Source organism: Arvicanthis niloticus, chromosome 18 (assembly GCF_011762505.2).
Source record: "Arvicanthis niloticus isolate mArvNil1 chromosome 18, mArvNil1.pat.X, whole genome shotgun sequence".
NCBI lineage: Eukaryota > Metazoa > Chordata > Mammalia > Rodentia > Muridae > Arvicanthis > Arvicanthis niloticus.
The window spans coordinates 3,270,567-3,287,771 of NC_047675.1; the positions used below are offsets into that span (position 1 = coordinate 3,270,567).

The 17,205-nt window shown below is 45.7% G+C and overlaps 2 protein-coding genes and 1 long non-coding RNA gene across 8 annotated transcripts in view; 2 read left to right on the forward strand and 1 right to left on the reverse strand.

Moving 5' to 3' along the window:
- Hmgxb4 (HMG-box containing 4) overlaps positions 1-8,345 on the forward strand; it is a 38,311-nt gene extending 29,966 nt beyond the window's left edge. For all 4 annotated transcript variants that reach the window (XM_034522692.2, XM_034522689.2, XM_076915425.1 and 1 more), the window contains 4 exons: positions 769-874; positions 1,558-1,727; positions 6,717-6,839; positions 7,214-8,345. In XM_034522692.2, the coding sequence (XP_034378583.1) occupies positions 769-874; positions 1,558-1,727; positions 6,717-6,839; positions 7,214-7,258 (444 nt within the window). In that variant the 3' untranslated portion in view covers positions 7,259-8,345. The remainder of the gene's footprint in view (positions 1-768; positions 875-1,557; positions 1,728-6,716; positions 6,840-7,213) is intronic.
- On the reverse strand, positions 108-11,222 carry LOC143434913 (uncharacterized). 3 transcript variants are annotated; one of them, XR_013104771.1, is made up of 3 exons: positions 11,081-11,222; positions 6,545-6,633; positions 108-1,712 (listed from the first exon to the last, which is right to left on the reverse strand). It is a non-coding gene; the product is annotated as an uncharacterized LOC143434913 (long non-coding RNA). The 3 variants fall into 3 exon arrangements; XR_013104769.1 differs by lacking the exon at positions 6,545-6,633 and having other exon boundaries at positions 11,081-11,186; XR_013104770.1 differs by lacking the exon at positions 11,081-11,222 and having other exon boundaries at positions 6,545-6,717.
- A 94-nt stretch (positions 11,223-11,316) lies between these two features.
- Tom1 (target of myb1 membrane trafficking protein) overlaps positions 11,317-17,205 on the forward strand; it is a 35,791-nt gene continuing 29,902 nt past the window's right edge. Inside the window, exon 1 of the mRNA XM_034522725.2 lies at positions 11,317-11,457. Coding sequence (XP_034378616.1) covers positions 11,406-11,457 — 52 coding nt within the window. The 5' untranslated portion in view covers positions 11,317-11,405. The remainder of the gene's footprint in view (positions 11,458-17,205) is intronic.

A 17,205-nucleotide genomic window follows, 5' to 3' on the forward strand; every position in this document is an offset into this window, starting at 1 on the left:
TAACAGTTACTTCTGATTCATGTAGTCACATCCCAGTCTGATTAAGTGGTAGTTATAGTGTCTTAGGGTTCCATTGCTATGAAGAAACACTATGACCAAGGCAACTCTTAATAAAGGCAGACATTTAATTGGGGCTGGCTTACAGTTCAGAGGTTTAGTCCATTATCAACATGTCAGAAAGCAGGGCAGCCAGCAGACATGGTGCTAGAGAAGCCAAGGGTCCTGCGTCTTGATCTGAAAGCAGCCAGAAAGAGACTGTCTTCCACACTGGGTGGGGCTTAAGCACTAGAAGACTTCAAAGCCTGCCTACACAGTGACACACTTTCTCCAACAAGGCCACACCCCACAGTAGTGCTACTTCCCATGGGCCAAACATATTCAACCCTCCACATATGGAAACAAGAATTATCATTCTTACTTTGAAGAATGGCTTTTCTAGATAAAATAACTCTTTTCCACCCAGATGATTTTGACGCCTTGCTGTTTTCCATTGCCAGGCAAGCTAGAGGAAGTGGTTAGCCACAGGACATTATTATAATGAGCCAGGTTTTCCGTGTATGACCTACATTTAACCTTAAAGAACTTTAACAGTATTGAGCCTTGACCCTTGGTACTGAAGAGTGCATGCTTGTAGTCCCACATTGAAGATAGCAGCCCGTCAGCCTCGACGCCACGTTCAGACCTAAGATCTAAAGTTACTGTTTGCTTCTTGCTCCCTTTCTGTTTCCTCTTTTGCCTTTGTAATTCTGTGTGGGTAATCTGTTGCAGATCTGGAAGCAAAAGGCTCAATATCTGCAGCACAAACAGAACAAAGCTGAAGCCACAACTGTGAAAAGAAAAGCATCCAGTGCAGAAGGTTCCATGAAAGTCAGAGGTAGCAGACACTTCTCTCCTCGGCTTTGCTAGGAGGTTGGGAGAGCAAACAGCTTGTAATAGAAGTAGGCCTTGATATCTAAGTATTACTGAATATGACAGGCTGCATAAAAGTAGCTCAGATTTAGAAACTATAAGAAGTCACAGATGTTGCTGTAAAGATCCACAAAGTAAGCCAGGGATTGGGCCTTCTGCCTCTGAGTAATGAATGCAGCAAGCGGGAGAATGGCAAGCTCAAGCTAGCCTGAGCAACATAGCACATTGTAGTAGACAAGTGTGGACTACACTGAGACCTTGTCTTTAATAAATAGAGAGGATCCAGAATGTGAGTGTACAACCTTTGTGTGTTACGTGCATTCCCAGTCACACATGCATGTGGGGTTTTTGTTGTTTTTCTTACAACCTTTTAATATATACAGCTAGGGGCTGGAGAAATGGCCCCTATGGTTGAGAGCACTAGCTGTTCTTGCAAAGGACTGGAGTTCAAATCCCAGCCTCTAACTTGCTCACAGCAGGCTATAACTCTAGTTCCTGGGGCTACAGTGCCCTCTTCTGTCCTCTGTGGGCACTGAACACATGTGGATATGTTAGCTAATAATGCCTGGTACGTGGGTTTCAAGAGGGAGAACAGTCATTATTGTGACATTGAAGGCCATAGGCAAATTTTCATCCTCCTCTTCTCAGCTTCTTCTGTGGGAATACTGTCACCCCAAAAGAAGTCCCTACCCACCACAATGCTTTTGCCAGCCTCACCAGCCAAAGCCCCTGAAACGGAGCCCATTGATGTTGCTGCTCATCTCCAGTTGTTGGGAGAGTCCCTCAGCCTCATTGGACACCGCCTGCAGGAGACAGAGGTAAGCACCACACTCATCAGCAGGGTTCCTGTTTCTTAGATATTCAGATCCATGTGTTTATTTAATGACCAACTACTTTATGCAAAATTATGCCATGAAACCCACAGTGTGGTGAAATTTTTCTGAAGATTTGGGAGTCCGCCATCCATTCTCAGAGTTTATAGTTATACCGTCCTGTAGAAACAGTATTGCTAAAAGAAGACAAGATGCCTGTAGCTAGGGTTTAGTCTTTCAAGTTCAGTGGAAGTGCTAGAGAGATAGCTTTGCCGTCAAAATTAAAAGCACTGCTTGCTCTTCCAGAAGACCAGGATTCAAGTGTCAGCACCTACAAGGAAGCTCACAACCAACTGATCTGGTGTCTTCTTCAGGCCTGTTTAGGCACTACATGCATGTGGTGCACAGCACCCATGCATATAAACTTGTTTGTTTTTCAAGATAGAGTTTCTCTTTGTAGCTGCTTTGGCTGTCCTGGAACTTACTCTGTTGAACTCAGATCTGCCTGCCCTGGCCCCTGAGTGCTGAGGTCAGTGCTAAGATGAAAGGCAAGCACCTCCACCACCACCTGGCTTATATAAAATAATTCTTAAAAAAAAAAAAAAAAAATTAAAAATTAAGTGGGGGGCTGGAGAGATGGCTCAGTGGTTAAGAGCAATGACTGCTCTTCCAGAGGCCCTGAGTTCAATTCCCAGCAACCACATGGTGGCTCATAACCATTTATAATGGTATTTGATGTCCCCTTTTAGTGAGTCTGAAGAGAGCAACAGTGTACTCACATACATAAAGTAAATAAATCTTTTTTTAAGACCTACAAATTAATGTAAAAAAATTAAGCAGAAGCTGACATGGCAGCTCAGGCCCCTAATCCCAGAACTCGGGAGGCTGAAGCAGAATTCCTGCAAGTTCAAGATCAGCGATCAGCGTGGTCTACAGACTGAAATGCTGACTCAAACAGACAAACAGACAAACAAACCCAAGTAAATTAAAATGTCATGAAAAGCCTAGTGGACACCCTGGTACTTTTCTAAGAGCAGGATTATTTAGTTCACTTTCTGTAGTTTGAATGGTCAGACAAGATTATATATGGAAAAGAGTTCCCAACTTTCTCTGAAAATCACATCGATCAGAAGCCAGAGGCAGGAGGATGATCTCAAGTCCAAAGTCAGCTGGGGCTATATAGTGAGACGCTACCTTTAAAGAAAGGTGCTAGGGAAAATCTCAAGGAGCTCAACCCTATACAGAACGAAGAACTCGACTACAGGCAACTAAGGACTGCTGAGAGCGAAAGAGGGTCAGCCTGAAAACACACCGGTAACACACAGACTGAGCAGGGTGTATTGATGTGTTTAGAAGAAAAATATACACATGCACCCCCATATGCACAATAACAGTTAATAACTTTTCAAAGGGCCATGAATTTGAGCAAGCAGGGAGGGGAATGTGGGAGGATTTGGTGGGAGGAAATAAATGACATAACTACAGTCTCAAACAATGAAAGATGTATGTTCACCTTAAATCCTAGCACTTGGGAGACAGAGGCAGGCAGATCTCTGAGTTTGAGGCCAGCCTCCATAATTCTAAGGTAGCCAGGCTACATAAAGTAGCCTGAAAACTGAAAAAGAAAAGGAAAGTGGACTGGAATAAGGGCAGAGCTGCTCTCCAGCAGACAGAGATTTAATTCCCAACACCCATGTAGCGGATCATAACTGTCTATAACGCCAGTTCCAGGGGATCCAAACACCCTCTTTAACAAAGCACAAACATGGTACACATTCATAAAAGTCTTTTGGTGTTGTTTAACTAAAATTAAAGAAAAAGGGCTGGAGAGATGGCTCAGTAGTTAAAGAGCACTGACTGCTCTTCCAAAGGTCTTGAGTTCAATTCCCAGCAACCACATGGTGGCTCACAAGCATTTGTAATGGATCCTGTGCTCTCTTCTGGTGTATCTGAAGGCAGTAACAGTGTATTTACATAAAATAAATAAATACATCTTTAAAAAAAAAAAATAAAGGAAAAAAGAAGGTAGACAATAAGTGGAGCTATATTAGGCATTTCGGTTGTACAGTGCTGTGTACCTATATTTCTGAGATTCAATCTCAAAGTGTTCACTTCTAACTCAGTAGTGTGGCAGTTCACTTCTCAAGTTAGAGACATTTCAGCAAAGAAATTACTATATGCTACTGACATTTTTAGGTTAGACAGTCATTGTAGAAGTATAAAAGCTAATGACTTGTTTGTATGCAGAAGCTAAATTACCGTTCAACAGACAAAACGGCAAAAGCCACAGGTGTTGGATCTACATCTGAGTTCTTCGGCTAGTTTCTAAAAAGTCAGAAGGTGTTGAGAAAAACGCCTTTAATCCCAGCACTTGGGAGGCAGAGGCAGGCGGATTTCTGAGTTCAAGGCCAGCCTGGTCTACAGAGTGAGTTCCAGGACAGCCTGGAACCCTGAGAAACCCTGTCTCGAAAAAAACAAAAAAGAAAAAGAAAAAAATTTGTGCATTCTTACACATACTCAGATGCCTGGATAGGTAAAAGTATTTCTGGAATAAACTATCCTGTGATCTTTATTGTATTTTCACATTAAAAGTTGAATATTAAATGGTTTTATGTATCATTCATTGTCCAGATTTTCCAAATAGTTCTATTTTGATTTGGCAAAAAGTTTTGAATTCTTAGGAGATTATTCCAAGAACTTATAGAGTAGAAAAATCTAAATGTCTGTTTACTGTCTTAGGATGCTTATAGTCTAATTGGAAAGACAATTTTATGTGATTAACAGCTTACATATATAAGAGCTGCTTTGAGGGTTTTCATATATACCGTAGGCTCCAGACACTCAGCTACATGCCTAAAACCACAGGCATCACTTATACCTATTCAGGAATAGTAATGTCATGATGGTTGGCCTGGTACCAGAGATAGCTACTAGAACTATAAGCAGAGAGCCCATGCAGCATGGACAGAGATGACATCATGCTATTCCAACAGCATATATGCAGTTTAGAATTGGGAATTGAGTCTGAGTGGTGAGCACACCTGTAACCCCAGAAATTAAGAGGGGAAGGCAGGAGGATCACAAATTTGAAAACAGCAGCAATACATAAGAGAGTAGCAAACCCCTTCTTGCCCCCAAATCCTGAGTAACTGCAACCATGGAAAGGGAAACTGCATTTAAGGGGTGGTTACCATAACCAGAAAGGGAAAGAGTTCACATTCTGTTAGCACTTATCTTTTGTAACAGTCTTTATAAGGTGTTTCATGTGCTAAAAATTCACCCTTTTACAACAATGTAAGATTAGTGGATCTTAATACTCTTCATAGTTTTGGACCCATAACTGTCTCTAAAACATTTTCATTACTCTAGAAAGTAACTTCAAGCCCAGGAAAGTCATTTCTCGGTGTGTGTGTGCCTGTGTGCCTGTGTGCATGTGTGCTTGCGTGCATGTGTGCCTGCGTGCCTGCGTGCCTGCGTGCATGTGTGCCTGCGTGCATGTGTGCCTGCGTGCATGTGTGCCTGCGTGCATGTGTGCATGTGTGCATGTGTGCCTGTGTGCCTGTGTGCCTGCGTGCATGTGTGCATGTGTGCATGTGTGCCTGTGTGCCTGCGTGCCTGCGTGCATGTGTGCCTGTGTGCCTGCGTGCATGTGTGCATGTGTGCATGTGTGCCTGTGTGCCTGCGTGCCTGCGTGCATGTGTGCCTGCGTGCCTGCGTGCATGTGTGCATGTGTGCCTGCGTGCATGTGTGCTTGCGTGCATGTGTGCCTGCGTGCCTGTGTGCATGTGTGCCTGCGTGCATGTGTGCATGTGTGCCTGCGTGCCTGTGTGCATGTGTGCCTGCGTGCATGTGTGCCTGCGTGCCTGCGTGCCTGTACAGTACTTGTAGTCCATAGCCCACACGTGAATGTACAAGAATGAGTGTCCATGGAGGCCAAAGGAGGGCATCGTTGCCCTGAAGCTGGAGTCACAGGTGGTTAAGAGCTACCAGGTGGGTGCTGGACAGTCTTCTAAAAGAGCAGCCTGTGCTCTTAATTCCTGAACCCTCTCTCTAGTCCCATGACTTTTATCTAATACACAGCCTAGTGGATATGTAACTATTAAAATAGTTGAAGTTCATATATGTGTCACCTAACATGCATTCCACACTTTCAGGAATACTGATTTACATAGCTCATTAATGTAGACATTGAATATCTGAGCCTCGTTCTCACAAATTTACAGAATTCTCAGTACCAAAAATAGACCTTAACTGTCCTTCCTCTCCTCGAGCAGCCTCCCGTGCTGCTGTTAGTAATTACAAGACTTAAAGAATAGTGTCACCTAGGCATTGGTGATGCATAGCGCTATAATTCTACTGCTGGGAGCATGACTCAAGAAGATTATTGTGAGTTTCAAAAAAATGTGACTTCTAGGCCAGTGTGATCTAAAAAGTGAGAGAAAGACAAAGCAGTGTGCCAGGGTAGGGAAGCCAAAGGCCTGGTAGAAGGGGTTGGGTAGATAACTGGAGAGAGAAGATGAGAACAGAAGACAGCACATGCCTGTTACCCCTGGAGTCTTGCAACAGGTCTTAAGAAGAGTCTTCCTGCTTAACGGTTAAGGCACAGGTATACAGAACATAAGGTAGGGAGAGAAAGCAAGCATCAAAACCAGATGTCTTGGTGGACACTGAGGTATTTGTAGTTCCTGTTCTAGAACTGCAGGGGAGTTTTTGAGTAGGGCATGTGTAATTAGAGTTCCTTTTGCTTTTCTGAGAACATCTATTTTGGATAGAAAGAGACCAATACACAGCAGCAATGTAGTGTACAAGTGACAGAGACTCACAAATGGTTATTGAGATCTTGCTTGATTACATAGGAGTGAATGTCCAGCCTCCGAGATCCTCTGCTGTCTCCTCACACTGCCGTCTGTTACTGTGTTTTTTGAAAGGACATAAAAGAGAGTTGAACAGAAAGAGCAAATGAGAGTGTGATTCGGTTGTCTACTTTTCTTGCAGGGCATGGTAGCAGTGTCCGGAAGCTTGTCAGTGCTCCTGGATTCCATTATCTGTGCTCTTGGCCCTTTGGCATGCCTGACCACACAACTACCTGAACTGAATGGCTGTCCTAAACAGGTCTTGGTGAGTTTTTTTGTTGTGATGGTGGTGGTAGTTTTTCTTAACTTTTGAAGGCTGGAGCCTTTGGAAGCCAGAAAGCCCTACCTTAATGAGCACTGCCAAGCACTCCTCGTGAGGCGCGTGGCACTATTACATACTGTCCACAGAACGTAACACTGTATTATCAACTGCATGGTACGGGTTCAGTGAAACTAGAAAACATGCCATTTTCCACAACAGTACTTTGGAAAGAGCAGTCCAGCTTAGCCCTTGAGTAGCAGCAGCTGACAGCAGCATGCTGGTATGTCCACTTCTTTCCCATCTCTCCCCTGAACATGACGTATCTCAGGGACTGTAATGAAGTATGCCACAATTGAGCCCTTTTTCCTTGTTTGCAGTCAAACACGCTGGACAACATTGCATACATCATGCCTGGACTGTGACCTCCAAGAAGCCTGGGACAGAAGACTGTCTACTCCTTCACTAGTTTATGTATATATGACTGTTCCAGATCCTCCACTGACCTCTGGGTGTAGGTTTTAAATTTTTATATCTATATATACGTATATAATGTACAGTATATACATAGGATTATAACTACTTTGCTTTTAATAATTTTATGAAATGGCAAAGGTTTAGCTAAAAGGAAACTTTGGCATGAATGTGGGCTTGGAATTTTTTTTTTTTTTTTGTGAAAAAAAAATCTGCCTTAAAAATCAGTGTAATTTGGGGACTAGGGGCTTATTCTGGGTGCCATGTGTATCTCCTTATAGACTGCTAAAATATGATTTTTTTTCCAAGCTTGGGTTTACCTCCAGATCCATCACTGACCATTTGCCTTACCTGTCTTATATCAGAAATGTAGTAAGTCATGGGCGGAGGCCAGCTGACTACAAGCTACAACGTGGAGTAACATCGGGGGAGGTGGAGCTTAGGTTGACTGAATAGGGGATTCATTCCAATTCCTACTAAAGCGGTATCTGTGTCTCCAGTTTTATTGTAACCACGGTACTACAGAGTCATCAGTACCATCTACAGCCTCAGTTGTGTGACTCTTGGCAGAGAAATAAATACCTTGGAGAAACCAAAGCTGTTGGTGCCACCTGTTGAACCTGCTTGTCTGGCCAGCAAGGCTTGGTGTATAAAAACCAAAGCTGCCATCTTTCACTAGCAGCACTGGTTGCCCACCAAATCCTGAGAGATTCTGCTGCTTAGCTGCTTGGTGGTTCTTGGTTCAGCTCTGGTTCCCCTGGTGGGTATTGTGCTCTGCATTCCACACAGAGCTGGATCACAGAAGTCCTTGGTTCTCGGTAGGGTTATCTGTATGTACGTGTGAGTGTATATTTTAATTATGTGTATTTAACTTTTTAGAATTTCTTAGATTTTAATTTATCCTGTAAATTTCTGTATATATAATTTAATAACAAGCCTCCACCAGCAGGAACATGTGGAGCATACAGATTTGTCATTTCTTAATGTCTGTCTAAAAGCTCCAAGTCGTCCATAAAGGTGTTATGACTCAGAAAGGAACTTCATGGCCCTCAATAATGTTAGGAAAGTGAAATAGAAAGGAATGTCACCATTCCTAACTGTCCTTATTCCCAAAGAACCAGACCCGCTTCCCCATTAGAGAGAAGATAGCTGAGCACTCCAGGGTTGTTTGGAAACTTGATGAGAGATTCCCTTCCCTGCCAAAACCAAGCTGAGTTAACCATGCTTTCTTCCTCTGGCCTGGATGGAACAGGGCAGCATCACAGTAAACCTTTGGGGACCATGTTGTCAGCTGGCATACTAGGTAACTCCTTCCTGTAGCCTGACTGCTGTCACAGCTGAGCCTCTCACAGGAGTTCTGGAGGTTATACCTCTGTCTCCGCTCAGAGCAGTTGGGAGATTTACTCTGAGAAATGGGGAAAGGGACAGGAATATATGGGAACTGAAATCAAGCAGAGCAGAAATTCAAATTTGCATTAACATGTCAGAACCTCATTTGAACCTGCAGAAGTTTCCTGTGAGAAACAGGGCCATCAAGGAGAGGCCAGGGAAGACATGTATCGTACAGGAAGCAGTCAGTCCCTCATTGCCCTTGCTGCAGACAGTAGTGAGCTCCCGAGGAGAACCAGCTTTTTCATGTTTGTTTTCCTCTGAAGCCTAGCCCTGTTGTATTTGTATTAAAGATCTGTACACATTTGTATAATAATTGTACCTTGTGATATTTGGTACTATTAGAGGAAAAACTTTGGATTCAGGCCTTCTTGCTGTTTTTATATCATTGTTTTATTTTGTTTTTTAAATAAATCCTAGTGGTTTGATCCAAATCCTATTACAGTTGTATAAAGAAACAAAATTTTGTACTTATATTAAAGATCTCATTTTTAATATTTATAGTCCAGTCTTAGCTGTCTTTTCCCTAATTGGGCTAATCATAGTTGCTGTAAAGTTATAAAACCTATCATTCACTCTACCCTAACATTTCTCTAAAAGGGAGTGGGGGCTGAAGAAATGGCTCACTGGTGAAGAATATTTCCTGCTCTTGAAAAGGACCCAAGTTAGATAGATCCCAACACTCGTTCAACTGAATGTAACTCCAGTTCCAGAGAATCAGTCACCCTCTGTAGCCTCCTTAGGCACCAGCACACAAGTGCATATACCCACACAGAGGTACACACACACACACACACACACACACACACAAACATAATTAAATTAAAAAAAAAAATTTTTAAGACCAAAACAGCTGGGCAGTGGTGGCACACGCCTTTAATCCTAGCACTTAGGAGGCAGAGGTAGGCGGATTTTTGAGTTCAAGGCCAGCCTGCTCTACAGAGTGAGTTCCAGGACAGCCAGGACTACACAGAGAAACCCTGTCTCAAAAAACAAAAACAAAACAAAAAAAAAAACAAACAAAAAAAAAAAAAACAAACAAAAACAGAAAATAAAGGTCAAGTTACCATGTTCCTATCCTGGACCATGCAGCCCTTGGGTCTTAAGTTGCACACACCTTATGTGTAAAGGCGCTCAAATATCATTTGCACATATTATTAAAAAAGAGAATCTGATCGTTGTGGCTCTAATGCTTAGAAAATGAAACCATATACAATATATTATTGGCCTAAATCAAGAAGTATCCACCAATCTTTTGTCAGGGATGCATGAAAATCCTATGCCAAAAACCAGACAGTTCATATCCCAGGAGCTTTCCAGAGTCTTGACTATTGAAAAAAAAAAATGTGATGTCACCTTCTTGTCTGAGTCTACAGCCACATGACCTGAAGTGAGTGTGTGCTAACACTGTGAACACTGACATATGGAAATTTGACCTTTCATGGCTAAGGGAAAAATTAATGGAAATACAAGATGTTAAAAATCATAAGTAGCAAAAAAAAAAAAAAAAAAGAGAGAGAGAGAGAGAGAGACTGCATGTTATGATGTGCCTTTAATTCCAACACCCCAGAGATCTGAGTTTGAGTCCAGCAAAAGGAGACTGTCTAAAACATGGGCTGCAGAGCACTGGCTTTTAGTGTGACAAGGTCCTAGCTATGAGCCCCAGCCCTGCCAAAAAGGAGGAGAAAGTGAGATGGCCCACGACTTGTTTAATCTCAGAGATTAAATCGATTCCCCCAAGTTTTGGTCTGACCTCTCTATGCACCATGGCACACACACTTAGAGAATTAAAAAAAAAATAATTACAAGTTTAAAACAATGCGTTAAAAAGATACAGCAAGAAAGAAACCATCACAGAATGCCTATTGAGTGATTTTCATGTCATCTCAATACTCTGAAAGCATTACATTATGGATATTTACAGCTGAGAGGAACAGATAAAGAAAAAGCACGTTTCCGGTTTGCCAAATTAAGAGCCAAGGCAAATGCCGGGCGGTGGTGGCGCACGCCTTTAATCCCAGCACTTGGGAGGCAGAGGCAGGCGGATTTCTGAGTCCGAGGCCAGCCTGGTCTACAGAGTGAGTTTCAGGACAGCCAGGGCTACACAGAGAAACCCTGTCTCAAAAACAAACAAACAACAACAAAAAAAAAAAGAGCCAAGGCGGATGAGGTGACTTACCCCTCGTAAGCCTTTACCTTAAAGGCATTTGCCACAGTTCATTCTCTGTCTCAAGGGAGCACAAACCCAGGCCCTTGCCTACTCTGCCACAAACGTGGCTCTTGGGACAGGGAGACATCAAATAAAAATTTCGAGTCCGACTTGGGCAAGTAGGCTGTCATCCTCAGGGCTTGGTTCCCAGGACTAAAGGCTAAGACACTAATACCTGTCTGAGTACGCGTAACCTGACCCAGGTCTTTCCTTGGCCAGAGACCCAGTTTCCGGATGTGAAGACTTCTAGGCTCTGCCGCGGCGCGCACTGAAGCTTCAGGGGCGTGGCTTAGAAGCCGGCCCTCCCAGGCCCCGCCCTAGTGTGGCGTCAGCCACCGCCGAGGGGCAGCCCGGTAGGGGCGGGGCCTCGTGGCTGCGCTCCAGAGCCCCGCCTGCCGGCACCTCCCCGCGGACCGGCCAGCGGGTCACGTGACGGGTCGGCGGCGCCGGCGGTTGCTGTCACCTGATTCTGGGAGCTGGTGGCAGCGGCAGCCGCGGCAATGGACTTTCTCCTGGGAAATCCGTTCAGCTCTCCGGTGGGACAGCGGATCGGTGAGTCCTGGGAGCCGCGCGCAGCCCCGCCCCTGTGTGCCGCTCTAGCTTCGGCCCTGCGACCTGTCGGAGTCTACAGTCAGGGGAGGGAGGAGGGAGCCTAGGCGGCGAGGCTGGCGCGGCGCTCTGGGCTCCGCCCACCTACCTGATTGACAAGAGCACCGGCCAATCGCAAGTCTCATATGGGGATTGATGTTTGATGGAACCAATAGGCAGGGGAGGGAGGCGGTCCTGGGCGGGTGTGGCTCAGCCAATGTGTGCGTGCTGGGTTCCAGAGTAGAGGGAGTAAGTTTGGGTTAAAGGGACTGCTGTAGTGAGAAGGCGTTGGGCCGCGCCACCGCCGGGCGCGCGCAGGCTAAGAGCCCCTCCGGAGCTGGCGGCGCCTGGGTCATTCGCCGCGTCACCGGCCCCTCACATTCCGAGACGCCGGGGTGTCTAGGTTCGGCCGCGCCTCTGTCCCCATGGTCGGGAGACTCGGGTTTCTGTGACGTCGTCCCCTTGATGGTCTCGCCCATAGTTAAAGAACCGTGGCCCGGCCTTTCTGGATTTGTTTGATCATTAAATGCATTAATAAGATGTTTCCTGGCACATAGCTAACGCTGTCATTGTTAACGCGATACCACCTACTGGAGTTCATGGGAAGGTGCCGGCTCCCAGCACCTACTCTCGGGCGAGGACCATTTCCCCAGGAATGGGTGTTCTGGGCGTGACACACATCCATCTTACCTGAAGGATTCCGACGGCATTATGAAATTATTTTTGATGGCTTTTCGCCTTTGGTCCAGCCTATGGAGGCTGGATCTGAAAGCCAAGGCTTCCCCGAAGTCACGCCCAGCTCTGTGTTGTAACCACGACTGCAGCTGTTAGTGGCTCTTTTGAGGTTCTCTCATCAGTTCTCTGCAAGGGAGCTCTCGTGCCTGAAGCCCAGGTGCTTCACAAAAGTCCCATCATAAATGGCTGGTTGAGACCTGGAAAGAGAAGGCAGTCCCCTTCACAGATTTCCTATATAAAAAAGGCAAATTAGTCTGGCCTTCAAAGCCAACTTCAAAATTCTGGGACTTTCTGGATAAGCTCATTTGGGTTCATGGTGCCTATCAGTTCAAAGCTCAGCATCTCTTCCTGCCCTGAAAGTTTGCCTGCCTTGGGCAAGAAATCCTTCTGAGTAAGGGTGCTGCTCCGGAGTACTGACTGAATCTCACCGCCGGACCTTGGGGGTTTATGTAAGAACAGGTTGGACTTATCCAAGGCTCAAATGGGCAGGTGTAGGGTTCCCGGTAGTGCTCTGAGCAATCGGCTGGGAGACCACACGTTTTGAAACCTCCCACCAGAAGCAGTGGCTCACGTCTGTGATCCTATACTTAGGAGACTAAGAGTGGAGGATTGCCACAAAGTCCCAGGCTAGCTGGACTCTGAAATTAGCTGCAGGGCAGCATAAGCTGCAGAGTAAGACCCTGTTTCAAACAAAAATACCAGTCTGTTCAGTCCCATGGCCCTTCCCTTTACTGAGAAGGGGTCGAGTTCTACAGAGGGAAGGTGGTGAAGACTGAGGAGCACCCAGAACTCAGTGAATTGAGATGAGATAACAAAGCTGTAAAAGAGCCATGTGTGGTGGGTATGTGCAGCACTCAGGAAGCTGAAGCAGGAAGATTTAGAGTTCGAGTCCAGCCTGGGCTGCCTAGAGGGACTCTATCTTGAACAACAATATCAGTGTTCCATACTCTTCCATGTGTAGATGGAAGCACTGGAGATTAAGCCTTCTTTTGTTTTTGAGACAGGGTCTCTCAGTGTTGACCTGGTTGGTCGGGAACTTCAGGACTCAGTCCTCTCCCATCAGCTTCCAAGTAGAAAAGACCTGACTGGCTGTGATGATTGGTGGCCAGGTTCTAGATGCTTGTGTTCTTATAATCCAGGCCCCTCTTTGCTGCAGGAATTAAGTGGTGTCTTCTCAAATCTGCTGACCTCCTGCCCTAAGAGTGGAGTCTTACAGGATAGGCATCCTAGAGCGTAGCAGTCACTCAGTGGTGCTAATCAGGGCCCAGTGTCACTGGCCTCACAGTTCCTACACCTTGTTACTTGCTGCTCTCACTGCCTGAGTGTCTGCCGCTGTGCAGAGCTGTGCTCATTCCTGGAAGCACTGGGTACCATCACCTCCTCCTCCAGGCCGTTTCCCAACTCCTGATCCAATCTCTGCTCTTTTGTTCTGTCCTCAGTCTGCTTCCTGTAGGCACAAAACAGCTCTCACCTCAAGGGAAATCAGAAATAGTTCATCCTATCCCCAGATCAAATATGAATAGCCGTGAACACAGGTTCACCTCGTCCCAAATAACATGGATCAATGTGGAAATAGTTCATGTTTTTGTAACCACAGAGAACAAAAGCAAGCCATAAATCAGACACTCGGGTTACAGCAAAGCATGAAAATCTATGCTACATGTCTCAGGTGCCAGCTGATGACATTCCTAACTCTTGGATTGGTGGACACTAGTTTTCTATTAACTTATTCCAAAAGGCGTTACCTAGTAGTCACAGAAATGTTAGGTCAGACACAGACATGAGCATTAAGTAGTTACTAAAGGGTCCAAAGCAAGGTAATTTGTCTCAAGATCTGCAACATTCCAACTCTCCACAATCACAAAGTTGTAATCAACTTTCTAACACAACTTTAATCAACTTTAACACAGGTGTAGCTTTCCTGGGAACTTGAGTTTGTTAACTTGAACTCTCTTGCGTGAGAGAGGTTGTAAGAAAGGCAGTCCCTCATCGAGTGCCTGTGCAGTGAGGGTATGGGAAGCAGCTCCTGCCATCTCATGTTCTTTTCCCACCTCCATCACACTGATGTATCACTGTCCCTGCAAGACTGTCCTCAGCCTGGCTTGAGTTGAGATCAGGAGCCAGCCCTTCCTTTCCTGATACCTCAGCACTTAGAAGGAGGTGAAGGGGGGGAGGGGAGAAAAAAAGGAAGGATGTGGCCATTCTTAGGTATGGGAGAGGAGAAAGTTTATTGTAGATTGTAGCTAGAGGCAAAGGCCTCTGGGAGAATCCAAAGTGAATGTGACTAGACTGAGCTGGGCCTTGTGCAGAGCAGGGAGGGAGCAAAGCCAGACCAAGGGGCCTGGAAGGTAAACGGTAGATAAAAAAAAAAAAAAAAAAAAAAAAAAAAAAAAAAAAAAAGCCAGATAGCCAAAATTATTAGATTATACGGGGAAGGGCAGCTGTGGGGAGAGAAGTCTAGGCTAATACCTGGACTAGAGAAGTTTAGGGCAGGGATTGGGGTGTGCCAGACAAGAGGACCCTGCAACAGGTAGGGACTGAGGGGTGCTGGGAGAAGCTGGCTGCCAGGTCCACTTTGATATGTTAAATAGGCACCTCAGGCCTATTTGTTTGTCCCTGGTTTGAGACAAACAGGAGGGAGAGAAGCCTGGCTACTTAGGGTCATACTTAAGACCCAGTGTTCTCTCTTGCCCCTGAACACACCAGTCTACTCAGGTCCTAGTTTGAATTTATATTAGCAGAACCCTGCGAGATTAATCTGTGTTATTAATCTACCACAGATTAGAGCACCCACCTCCAAGTCACTCAGCCAGACTCTAGGAGAGCTCCACAAGGGCAGCAGCAGCTGTGGCCCCGGGGGTCCAGTGGCTTATACCAGGTGGTAGCACACAGTCCTCTTTCAAATGTGTTACGAGGCGTGTCCAAGAACAGATCTCACTGGTGGCAGAGATTCCCATTTTCCATTTCTGGCTGTCAACTGATGCTTAGAAGCCAGCTGCAGATGCCCCATGGAATATGGACAGGTCCTGGGTACCAGTTCCAGGGAGTTAAGACACTGGAGCTCAGGCCCTGAGGCCAGGCCTGGAAGAGGATAAAGAGCCTGGCTTATTAGCATACACCTGTAATCCCAATACTCAGGACACTGGGACAAATCAATTGCCATGAGTTTGAGGCCAGACTGAGCTACGGAGAAAACTTGTATTTTCAAAATGCACACACACACTCACATACACCCACATGTGCACATAAGATAAAGCTGTCCTTAGATTCCCAAAACCTACTCAAGCCTATAGAAAGGAATCAGAAATGAAGGACCAGCATCAGGGTCCTGAAGTTCCTTTGGAGCAGAGGCTAGAAACCCGCAGACGAGGCTGTGTTGTAGCTGTTGGGCTGTCTCAGGAGAGGTACTCTCAGTCCCTGTCTGCTGCTGACTATTGCAGCCCTGTCTCCCATCCCTGTCTATCATGGAACACAGAGGCACCCCACTGCCTCTCCTTCCCAAAGGACTGCTGAACAGCAGCTGAAAGGTAATGGAAGTGGGGAAGTGTCAGCGCTACATGGCAGACAGGCAGTGTGTTATTCCAAGAGGAAGTCAGTGCCAGGCTAGGCAGCCAACCTGGACCTGTCAGAATCTGCCTAGGTAGGGGTCAAGGGAGAAAACTTCAGAGGCCTCTCACATGGCTGTCAGGGTGGACTAGACCAGGCTTATTCTCCAAAGGGCCACACAGTAAATCCTCAAAGCTTTAGAGGCCTCTGGTCTCTGTTGAAATATTCAACAAGGTCATTGTTGCAGAGCAGCCAAAGACAATAGGTAAAAGAATAGGTGTGGCCCTGCTCCAATAAAACTATATTGGCCATGTATTTGAGTTCATGTCATTGCCGTGCATCATTAAACATTATTGTTCTTAGGTGTGGTGCTGCATGCCTCTAATCCCTGTACTCAGGAGGCAGAGGCAGAGGCAGAGGCAGGCTGATCCAGGCCAGCCTGGTCTGCATAGTGAGATCCTATCGCAAAACAGTGTCTATAATAGGGCTCTGCCTTGGCTGGACAAATACTAGTAAAGCCCAAGGTGACCTTGAGTCAGAACACTAGCTCTGTTACTTGGAGTAGGTTATTAACCTCTCTATCTCTGGTTCCTCATCTGTAAAAGGAGGCTAATAATAGCACCTGTCAGGTGGGCTGCTGTGTAGACAGTGTGGCATTTGAAGGACTTGGCTTGTGCTTGCCAGACCAGAGGCGTCCACAGCTGTTAGCCCTGGGGGTTCTTGTAGGTGGTGTCGCTGTTTCTGGGACACACTTAGTGGCAGAGCTAAGGTAACAATGCAGGACTCAGACTGCAGCACAGCTTTTGTTTTGGTCTTTGTGTCATTGAGACTTGAGCAGTCACTGGCTGGGTGGCTGCACATTCACAGGCAGGTCAGGTTTCAGGCAGTGTGGGATGGAGCCAGTTCTCCTGGGGATTGAAGGCTCAGCCTGACTTTAGACTGAGCTGGTGAATAGGTTTTGTTCCCACATGGAACACTGAGAAATAAGAGTTAAGTCCTGAATTTCTGGTCTCGTGGTTTAGTTAGCTCAGGCAGCTAACTAAAACCCTCAATGTGTAGCTAACTTGGGGCTGCCATTCTATAAGGACCCTGGAATTCAGGACACGAACTCTAGCCCTCTGATGAGGTTCTGATCTAGGCCAGTGCTCTCAAACTACCACATTCCTCGGCCGGCTGCCTTCTGACCTTCTGTATCTGTGTGCCTCTGTTAGTACTATTTCCATGGTGCTTTCCTTTAATTGGCTTGTTCTCACTCCTTTAGTCCCATGATGTCATGGCAGCAGGCATCCTTACCCACTGAGCTATCCACCAGCCTGGTGAAGGTAAACTCTAGATGAGGTTAATAATGAAGTAGTAGACTCTGACTAGAGCAGATCACCCTCCATAATGTGGATGATCCTTACTCAATCAGTTGAAGACTTTTCCTGGAAA